This window comes from Coffea eugenioides, chromosome 5 (genome assembly GCF_003713205.1).
Source record: "Coffea eugenioides isolate CCC68of chromosome 5, Ceug_1.0, whole genome shotgun sequence".
Lineage (NCBI taxonomy): Eukaryota > Viridiplantae > Streptophyta > Magnoliopsida > Gentianales > Rubiaceae > Coffea > Coffea eugenioides.
In genome coordinates this window covers 38,317,370-38,329,167 of record NC_040039.1, presented here as the reverse complement: position 1 = coordinate 38,329,167, position 11,798 = coordinate 38,317,370, and the positions used below count along the sequence as shown (strand labels likewise).

The window sequence follows — 11,798 nt, the reverse complement described above, 5'->3', positions numbered from 1 at the left end:
TCCTTCCAGGTCACTACATATAGGAGTTCATAAATCACACCTTTCCTGTATGGAAATGGAGTTTCTGAGTCTGATATTTCGTTCATAATCCCACCATAAGGATGGAAGATTATAATTGTAGGAAAGTCTACTTCTGAACACCATTTCCACATCTCGTCTATTGCTTTATAAGGTAGAGGTTTATGAACTAAGTCTGACTTGCTTTTGAAGTGATAGTTAGGTACTGGCTGTATCCTATTCTTAAGGGCTTCTATAGTTTCCCCTCTTTGATACTTAGAAAAATGGAGTACGGATTCAATCCAACTCATCTCAAAGCAATCTTCTTTTTTAATCGCATTTCAGGGAAGCTTTCTCCATCACTTTAAGAAGCTGATCGGCTTTGGCAAGGAATAATGACTGAAACATTGCTTTTGTTGGAGTTCCATATCCAGATGATACGGTTATGAAAATCAGAAGATCTTCACTTAGCTTGTGTGCTATGCATAGTTCAAAATCACGGTCGCGGTTGCGGTCGCGACCCGGAACGTTCCACATCGGTCTAGGCATATCGGTCGCGGTCTCGGTGAGACGCAAATTTTAAAGTATTCAATATTCTAAAAATTGTTACTAATATAAAAAAGTATGCTAAATAAAAATAATTAAAAAATAGCAAAAGAAACGGCCAAGTCAATCCGTCGCGGTGTGACTCGACTGATTTCTCGTCTTGACTCGGGATAACTCGGAGTGACTCGGTGTGACTCGGCCGAATCAATCCGTCACGGCGACGACTCGGCCGATTTTTCGGCGAGTCAAGTATTTCGGTATCGTTTCGTCACGGTATCGTATCGGTAAGGGCCGAGACGGTGACGACTCGACCGAGTCGTCTCGGTCTCGGCCGAGACTTCGAACCATGGTTCCCATCGATTCCCAGTCAAGAATTAGACCACTTACATCAACCATGATTGCATCAATGACATTATCAGCAGCTAGTCCATACATTCTGATCAGGTTACCTACTCCACCACCACTGAAGTGTCCACCAACACCAACGCCTGGGTAGTTCCCAGTAGGAAAGGCATGAGTACAACTTTTCTCAGCAATGGAATACTGCAAGTCGCCGATTGTTGCACCAGACTCAACCCAAGCACTATTTCCTTCAATATCAACGCTAATTGACCTAGGATTTCTCAGATCAAGTATGATGAATGGAACTTCAGACTTATAGGATGTGCCCTCGAAATCATGGCCGCCTCTTCGAATCCTCATTTGTATTCCATCTCGTTTGCAACATATGACTGTTGCTTGAACGTGAGAGTATTCTAGAGGAGTGATTATTGCCAAAGGTTTTGCTTTTGTGCTTGATACAGAGAATCTAAGATTTTGGATTGAAGATTCCACGATGGGTAAATAAGAAGAGTTGATGGGAGATAAAAGAACATTCAGAACTGAGATGTTTGATGAGAAGTTATTGTCAGAAAGGCAATGCATGAAGCTATCAGGAAGCGAACTTGACTACTTGAGTATGATGATGGAATTAGTAAGGAAAACAAGGCAGTGAATAACAGAAACAATAGAACTTTAGACGTTTCTGTCACCATTTTGAACTATGATTCCCATCAAACACAATGTAGACTCAAAACAACTGTGAATTGCTCATCTTATTTATATCCATTGCAATTGGCTGGGATTGATTGTCATATAAATTATGAAATACATGCAAAATTGCCCTGCATGCCTGCTTTTATTTTTTTTTTAAAAATGTCGTATTCTCTCTCTTGCATTGTAAGAAATCGTGATTATAAGACTTATTCTCGAGTAAAGACACTAGCTAGCTCCGAATATGCAGTTCTGGGCATTTATGATTTTTTGCATTCCCAATCTTATATCAATTAAATATACAAGTCTGCCTAGTTAATAAAATTTCATTAATTTGGGGCTCTCTTATCTAGCCAATTTGGGACAAAAATTTTGGTAGTTTTAATCTTAATAACTAGGCATACTTGTTCTTTGCTCAAAACATATATGTAGTCAATGTATTTTTTGGAATGTCTATTACGAAAGAGCCATTTATTTTGTCCTTCTTTCAGGGTTGCCTCCGGCAATAAAGAGCCAAACGTCGAACTTGTGGAACCTTTGATGTAGTCTCACCAAGGAACCACGCATATTAAGGTTAATATCTATTATTGTCTCATTTAATTTAGCTTAATAGCTTTTATGTGATATTGTCAACTCACATTATGCTGCTTGATTTTCTTGCCTGCCAAATTCCATAACCAATCTGTCATTAAATGCATACATTACTAGTTACCAACTCAGTTCACCTTTAAAATAAGTGTCATTTGCTTCGAAGTCTTTCATGTTGGCTTATGCTAAATAAGCCTTAAAAATGTTCAAAATCTGAATTAGAATGTGTTTGAAAGCATGATGATTAAGTGGTTTCAACATGACATCTATCCCTCATTCTTTGTTTTGGTTCTTCAGTTACATGCACTTAGGACACAACACAAAGAATGTAATCCAATTTTATTTTGTCTCATAAAAGTTGTAAATTCTCTATGCTAAAGTATCAGCAACTTAGAAGGTTAAGTTTTAAGTTTAAATGCTGAATTGAGTTATCAAACAAGGCCTAAATGGTTTCAATATGACATCAATCCCTCATTCTTTGTTTTGGTTCTTCGGTTACATGCACTTTAGGATACAACACAAAGAATCTAAGCCAATTTTATTTTGTCCCGTAAAAGTTGTAAATTCTCTATGCTACAACTTAGAAGATAAAAGAAAATGCTAGAACTTTATACTAACCCCTAATTTTTGTATCTTTATTGTGTACCTTTAGCATATAGAATAGAAAATTTTGGTCACTTCCTTACAAAAAGGTCGTATGTTCAAATCCAATTGCCAATATAAGGATGTGTTGGAAGACAATATGTACATGTAAGGTTGTGTTGGTGGGTAATCTATAAGAAACCCTGTAAACAATCCATGATTTTGGAGACATGCTCTAACCCGTGGTCTTGATTAGAGCCAACCCCATCCAAACTTTTTGGTACCAAAAACTTTTTGTTTTTAATTGAATTCTCCTACTTTGCCCTTGGGAAACAACAAAAAAAGGTGGCAAGTATGTTTTCCTTTTTTTTGTAAACCTTTCAATACTTTGTGGTCAATCTCACTCTTTCATTTTTTTTTAAGTATTGACTTGGAACATTTAATGGACTCAAATCTATTTACACTAGTTAAACAAATTAGTCTGGTCTAAATTCAAGATTCAAGAAATACAAAACACAACTAAATATATATTGAAAAAACTTTTGACACATTTTACGATCACTTTTTGGTCTTACGAATACTCATTTCCAATAGCCAACAGCCATTTGGTCTGTCGGTCACCATCAAGACTTAAGTCTTGGTTATGAATGAGAAGTCAAGGATTCAAACCTTGCCTTCCCACCTGCCACTTATGTTGCTTCCTCCCATAAGTTAGGTTTCCCCTCTTCCTAGAATAAGACAGTATAGGTTATACAAAAATGTTATCGTTGCTGAAAATATAGAAAAAAGAATACTCATTTCCATTAAAAGTGATACAACAAAATTTTCATTTTGAGCCATATCTAGGTCTTGTAGTTGTACCAGACGATCTATACTGGGTGTCTTTTTACCCCAGATCCATCAATAATTGGCTTCGGCCCAGTCTAAAACCATTTCTACTGCTTAAATTCAACAACAAACAAATAGCCGCCTTAAACCCCCTCCCCACCAAAACCTTCAAATTCCGGTCGTTTTGACTCATCCCAACACAGCCGAGCTAAAGTTGAAAAAGAAGAAGAAAAAGGAAAAATCCAAATTCCAAGAAACCCTAAATCACCATGGAAGATCGAAGCATCAAGTTCAAGCTTGCATTTTCAATCACAGTTGCGGTGGTGATCTCGATCATAAAAGTTGGTGGGATAAAACCCAAACCCAACAAAATAAACGTTCGGTGGGATAAATTCCAAACCCGACATGGTTGGTAGGATAAAACTCAAACCCAACAAAATAAAGGCTGGTGGAATAAAACTCAAGCCCAAGAAAATAAAGGTTCGGTGGGATAAAACCCAACCCCGACATGGTTGGTGGGATAAAACCCAAGCTCAACAAAATAAAGGTTCGGTGGGATAAAACCCAAACCCGACGTGGTTGGTGGGATAAAACCCAAACCCAACAAAATAAAGGTTTATGCTTGAAAGCAGATCATACAATGGGTTTGAAATAACTTTTGAAATTGCATTTTTTTTCAAAATTTGCCCCAGTGTAAGGCTTTTTTTTTAAGTATGTACTCCTTCTGAATGAATAAACTAATCTTTCACTTTACCATGTAATATTATTGTCCCCTTTTTTCTATTCATGATTGACCTTCAAATTTTGCAAGATTTTGACTTGTGCTTCTTCATCAATTTCAGCCATAAATACCTGCACTAAGGGGATTTTTCAAAGCACAACATGTACGAAATTTCTTGCTTTATTTTGAAAAATGATGCAATTACTGCTCTTGAAAGGAGCAGTCTTATCGAAATCAAATTTTGGACGATAGATACGAAAGCATATTACTTGACCCTTGAGCGAAATTCCACAAATGTATAACACAAATTTGCCCCAATTTGGGTCTATTGGGCAAAATCTCACAAATGTATTACAAAAATTTACCCCAGTTTGAGCCTATTTTACGAAATCTCACAAATATATTATAAAAATTTGCCCTAGTGTAGGCCTATTTGGTTGCAAAAAAATTTGTTCGGATAGCTCTCCATTTATTTGAACAAAATAAGAAACTATATTTCCTAAAATTTAGAAAATAATCACATACTAACATGCAATATGAATAGAAATTGCATTTTTCAAATGAAGAGGTTTAAATGTCATGTTTAAACTCATGTAGAAGATTCCATGTTGAATCTCTCAAAACAAAACCAAATTGCAAAAGATCTCTTCATTCATTTTAGAATCAGCGTTTAGGGAAAATGATCACTTTTCTCGTTAGCTTATCCTTTAGGATCAAACAAGCGGATATTATTTCTGATTTTAAGGTGGTTAAAAGAAATGACATGTCAGGATCTGTCTTGCTTTTGTGCCTGGATTGTATCTAACCCATTCAATATCACTTTTTGATGAAAGCAAATAGTTTATCACCTTTATTTCTTAAGAAAACTCAGTCAACATATAAGCTCTATAAGCTTATAATATATGGGTAGAAACGATAGGTAAACATGTACAAAGAGGTTATAGCCTTATGATCACGAGTGATTGATAGATTCCTTAGAAGCATGATCCTTACTTCAAATTGTCATGAAGAATAAGTCAGCGATGGATTTTATGAGCTTGTAATCCTGTTTGAAAATGATAGTTAAAGAAATAAGATTTTCAAGGACATTGCACCTAAGATCGCATTTCTTCCCAAAATTGTCCCAGTTTTGGATTCAAAAAACCTTAGACTCCAGTTTGACTTTTATCATCAATCACTAGAGGGATTTCAGTATCGAATCTCTTTGCATTTTTCTTTTCATTTTCTTCTATCTTTTTCTCTTCACATTTTCCTTTTTCTTTTTCTTTTTTTTTTCAATACCGAAATACCAAATAGCAATGATAGAATTGAGAACTCCCTAACTTTTTAGAGTCTAGATGCCCTCCCCCTTTTTTTTCAAAATTGGAGTCCAAATATTAATGGTATAATCAAATTCCCCCAACCTATAGTTTCTCTCTTCTTTTTAATTTTAGCATTTTTTGAAAAATCTCTAATCTCCTTTCCCAATGTGGGGTGCGATGATAAGTGCTTTTGAAATGAACCACCCATTTTAGCTCAAATGAGGATGCAAAGGATAAACGATGTTTAGATAGTAGAAACGATGGCCAAAGCATCATTCTTATTTGGCATGAGAATCCAAAATAAAGAATAGCCCATTGGGAGAATCCATTCCCTTTTGACTTTTGAAAATTTTTTCAATGTAGAGTTATGATCATTAAAGCTCTTATTTGAAATAAAATTGTACCTTTAAAGGCTCAAATGGGAAGAACAAATGATAAAATCTGTACAGCTAGAGAAACGAACACTTGAAATATCATTCCAAATTTTCAAAACAAACAAGAATAATGTACATTTTTTCTTTCACTTAGATGTGAATTGAATCTGGTTAGACACGGTGGGCATTTTCGAAGTAAAAATTGCCCACTCTAAAGTTTATCAACCAATGTAACTGATTTTGAAGGCTTGATAGAAGCAAGCAAAATATAAATAGTAAAAATGAAAGGGGAAAAGGTATTGTAGTTGATCTTTTGAGACAAACTAACCAGTTTGAGTGACCTCCTTTGATTTCGAGCGCTCTCATTTTATAGTTTGGACCACAAATCTAGTGTATGCAAAGATTTTATAAAACATACACTTGTAAATTTTCAAACAAGAGGTTGAAAAATCTCAACTTAGTCTTATTTCTTAAAATTCATCATAAAATCTCCCAATGAGTAAAATAAAGAATGAAATGTACATGAATATATACAAAACAATAATTGTCTAAATAAAAAACTTTATTATTGTAAACATTTGAAACAAAATTTCTTGCTCAACTATAATACAAATGAGAAAAGAAAGAACACGCTTTCACACATAAATACACATCTTATTCCTCTCTTTTTTTTAACAAAATATGTTAGGAACAATGAATCAATGGATTTTTTTAATTTTTTTTACGAACAACTATATCATGAAATTTCTATAATGCTTTAGACTGGGGCTTCCAGATGGATTTTTCATGTTTTTACATTGTAGGATCTGTCCAAGAATCAAATAATACTTGTTATTTTTCAAAATTTATCAAACCAAAATTGTTGTCAGATATAAGAAAAATATTTTTACCCTATTGAAACATCTTTTATAAATGTAGGGGAAGGGAAAAAATAAAAGAAAAATACCCAGAGTTAGTAGGTGAAACTGTAAAATCGGTATGCATGTCCTATGGGGAGCCCTTTTATGCCAAGGGTTGGTCTAATATGAAAAATACAATCCTCTAGAGTAGGCACCATACAATGCATGATGGATCCGATTAATTTATTGACATTCAAGTGAAAAGTAATTTGAAAATTTTGGCTAATTGGAGGGATATGAGATTTTTGTTTTAACAAAATGAGGACAAAGTTCAAATGGATTGATTGCTTTGACTGACACATAAAGAGATGTTAAAAATCAATTTAGTATGAAATAACTTATTTTTGAAAGGATTGTAATATCTCAACCAATTTCTTTAGTAAAGTATGGATTGAAACCTTAAAAGAAAATAAACTGGTCAAATGGATCAAATGGAATTGATGGTTTATTCAAAAAATGACTGGGTTGTCCTAAAAGTGAATAAACGGATCAAATAGATTGAATGGAATTGACGATTTATTCAAAATTGATTGGATCACTCTCCCATTTGTAGTTTCAAAATTTCGTTATAGTGCATTAGTCTATGAACCTTCTAAAATCAAAATTTGGCTTCGATATATTGATTATCTCAGCAATGGGGAATCAATTATGAATTTCTTCAATTTAGTGTCCTTTATACTTGGGAATTTTATCAATTCTGATAAAATGGTCAAAAAATGAGTATTAGAGATTCTAATGTGCAAAAACTGTTCCATCATTCTCAATATCGTCATCGTAGAAGGGATCGGATCTTACCTTACCTTGTACACTATTCCTTTGGATGATACAAAAAATATAAATGTGCAAGTCTTATTGGATTATATATCCGAGATGAAAGGAAGTTTATTCCTAACGTGGGATCCCTTATGCAGCATTCCCTCTATTATTAATGCGTGATGATAGTTTATTAAAATGAATAAATACACAATATGATAATTAAAATATGACCTAAGGTGCCCCATTTAGATGCTAGGGTAAGCCTAAAATGACATGCAATATATATATGTATTATTAATACAATAACTAAAATTCAAACATGTTTTTTATAAAAGGTGATTTTTTTCTAAACGAGTACCAGGCTAGGACTTTTATTTTCTAAAATTGGTAAATGCATGAGGAGAGAAAATAAAGAGAGGTTAGTTCAATTAATAAATAACACATAGTACGTTGGAACAATAAAATGATACAGAAATATAAAAAAAGGAAAAGGGGTAGAATCCCTCCTCTCGTATCTAGTGTACCTAATAGGGTAAGGTTGATTCTAACCTAGGCGATTTCTAACATGAATGCATGAGGTTGGTTTCACTAATGCATCTAGACTCGATAAGATTTCAGACTCCCAAACCTTCAAACCAAGAGGCAAAGAGTCATCAATCCCAAAACCTTCAGTCGGTGGCTTGAGTGATCCCTTAGGCATCGCTATGGGCGCAGAGTACACCATCTGCCTACCTAAGGAAATCGGTCCTAATCCTACAAGGAAAATGTGGAATGGCACCCACGAAAAAAAATAAACAAAAATAGGACAAAAATAATACATGCACGTATGAAGTGCTTCCTTTGAGGGAAAGGATTAAATACCATTAAAATACGTGTGAAGACACTAAGGTAACTATACCCCCCCCCACCTAAGATGCAAAGCGCAATAATATAAATGAAAGTAAATAAATCATTCATCGCATATACAGAAAGCGAGAGGCGGTCGTATGTGTGAAATGCAATAATCCTAAAAGGAAAAGAAAAAGAAAAATGCAACCTAAAACATTCTAATGTGATATGTAAAAAAAGGTTAAAAAAGAAAAGGATCGACTAAATCAAGTGTTTGGACTCTCTAAACGTCCCCAGTGGAGTCGCCAGCTGTCGCACTCCATTTTTTGAAAAATAAAATAAAATTATAGGTAGGTTATTGAGAAATTTTGAAAATGATGAGTGAAAAATGAGTTTTTTTATTTTAGAGAATAAACAAAAGAAAAAGGGCCTAAAATGGGACTTAAAACGTGGGATGATTTTTGTGAGAATCTCGAAAAAATATATATATATATATAAAATAATAATAATACTAAATATATAGTTACATATTACTTTTGCATGTTAGACTTTTAATAAATCCCACTTCTATCTTTATCTGTTCTTAAATAAGTATGGAAAAAATAATAATAAATAAAATACATGTATTGTACTTGCATTTTAGACTTTTAATAAACTCCATTTTTATTCTTACTTGTTCTTAAATAAGCACGTAAAAATAGTTTTATGCTACAAACAATTCAATTGTGTGAAATATTGAAATTACTTGATTCTTGCCAAGATAAATTGATATTTCTTGATGTAAATTATTTTATCGCCTTAATATTAATTCCTTGAATTCCGATAGCTAGTTTTAATCGTTAATAATGTTAAGTGTTAATAGGAACCTTAGCAATAAGATGAAGTCGATAAATTTTAGACAAAACCGTTACAAGTACACTTAGTATACTTAGGACGTTAAAATCTCGATAATCGAATCTTTGCGAGAATAGTATATTATTAGGCATTCAAATTACAATTGGGGTAAATTTTGGAATTAGATTAAGAATAAGGACTTAAGTGGGAATTCGGAGGAAATGTGAAAAGACCAAATTGGCCCTCCACCATCTCGGATTTACCATGCAACCACCAAAGCTTCATTGGCCAACTTTAAAACACAAACATTTTCATCTCTGCCGGATGCATTTCTTCTCCACTCGCACACTCAACTCCCTCATCCGCAACTTATCTCCATCTCATCTCCACTATCACACACAACTATATCAACTACTAATCACCACAACACTTTCATTTCATTCATTCCACACGCCCATTTCCTTTTGCTGCCGTGAGCCGAGAGTGGAAAGCAAGAGAGAAAGAGCCGAGTCTTTTTATTCTTTTCCTTCTGTCCGTAAACTAGAGAGAGAAGAGAGGGACTTGCTGTTTCATCCACTCCATCCGTGAGCTGGTGAAGAGGTTGAGAGCCAAGCTTCCTCCATTCCAGTCGTCAGCTTGAGCAAGAGAGAGAGGGAGCTTGCGGGCTGCAATTTCTGGACTGCCGAGAGGAGGAAAATATTTCTGCTGCTGGCCGAGTGTGTTAAGCTTCAAGCTGAGGTAATTTCTGGACTAAGATGAGTTGTTTATGGGTTGATGAAGCTGTTTATAAGCATGCATGTGGGGTTTGTACGGTTGGATGACAAAATTAAGTTACAAGAAAACTGATTTGGAAAGAATTGAAGCTGCCGAGAGTTTGAGCTGGAATTGCAGCTTTAGTTTGTTAATTTGTGGTGATCTGAGTTTAATTGTGGGTTTATCTAGTTAAAAACTGGATGATTAAGCTTTGCATGAGGTTAATTAGCTGTGTGTAAGCCAGAAAATTGAAGGAAAACAGAATCTGGTTGCATGCATGTCAACTGAGAGAATTTGGATGAATTTTTGGTTAGATGGTGTCTTTTGATGGCATCCGAACCTGATTTTTGATCAAATTTGCTAGATAGATGTTTATTTGGTTATGCATGTAGCTGTTTACGGGCTGCATGTTGGTTTTTAGCCATGAATGATAATATTTGGCTGAAGGGAATTTTGATAAAAAAAAAATATGGAAGTTGGACCTAAGATGAGGAACCGAGAGCTTACATGTTTGTCTTGCAGCTTGTGATTCCAGTAAAATGGAAATTTATGCTTGGTAATGCATGTAATTTGTTAGCTTTATGCGTTAAGTGAAGTTTAGTTGAAGAAATTAAGGGAAAAGTTGGAATTTTGGGTGAGACCGTGGGAGGAGAGTTGCTGGAAAATTTTCCAGGTTGGTCGAATGGGGGAAATGGTGAAGTTTTCAACTATTTTCATGAAATTTTGGGTCTTGAATTCTTTTGTTAAACGGTAATATGTATGGTATATTAACTTGGATTGGACATGCATGAAAGATTTGAGCATGAATTGAAGCGATTATTGAAGGAAAATGCGTTTCTGGCTAACTGTTGTAAGGAAAATATTTTCCAGCATGGCCGAGAGAAAAGAGTTGAGCACTTGACTAGTTTTCCTTTGAATTTTAGCTAAGATTCTTGTGTTGGATATTTAAGATTAGTTTGTAGCTTGCTAATCACCTTTGCATGTTGAGTTGAAGTAAAACTTGAAGAAAATTATGGACAAAGCTCTATAGTTAAATTATTATATTGCTGGATATTGTTCAAGGTTGCTGGCCGAATTGGTTGGGACTTTTGGTGAGTTTATTTGCTGGATTTGTGTATTACTTACTTTAGCTTGGTTTGGACAGGTTATAAGCTATACGTTTAGTGTTTCTAGCAAGTAAAAGTTGGAGATCTAATAGACATCTTGAACTGAAATTTGCTGGAATTTTCTTGACTATCGAAACAAGAAAAGAAAATCTGAATTTTTTTAGAATCAAATGGGAGTCAAGTTAGCTGTGGTTTTTCTTCTTGTTTTGGGTTGAAATTCTGGTTGTATTGTGATTGAAAGTGATTATTTGTTGTCAAGAGCTAATGATTGATGAAGCTCTTGGCCGTTTGAGTAATTTTTGCAAGAATTTAATTTTTGGTGAATTTGTTCAAGTGTTTGGCTGAAATGTACTTGGAAGGTCCATGGTTTGTGATTTGGAATTGCTTTGATACCTTGGAATTCCTTTGTTGAATATTATTTGGAATTGAATCTGTTGAGACCTAGGGCTAATGATTGATGAAGCCCTAGTGAAATTGATGTTTGAATTGTGTTTTGGCTATTTTGGCAATCGGGAATACAATGTGCAAATGATTTGAAATCGTGAAATCCGTTTGGGTCTGTTGAATTTGAGTACTTTTAAATCAAGCTTTGTGGAATTATTTTATCTTACTATCAAGTTATAGAGATTGAGAATAGCACGTTAATATTAAAA

General features: G+C 34.4%; 1 protein-coding gene across 1 annotated transcript; it reads right to left on the bottom strand.

The window, feature by feature from the left end:
* Positions 1–747: 747 nt before the first annotated feature.
* On the bottom strand, positions 748–1,467 carry LOC113771580 (tetrahydrocannabinolic acid synthase-like). The gene has a single exon (XM_027316153.1). It carries the CDS (start codon positions 1,465–1,467, stop codon positions 748–750), a length of 720 nt encoding a protein of 239 aa, XP_027171954.1.
* Between the last annotated feature and the right edge of the window lie 10,331 nt (positions 1,468–11,798).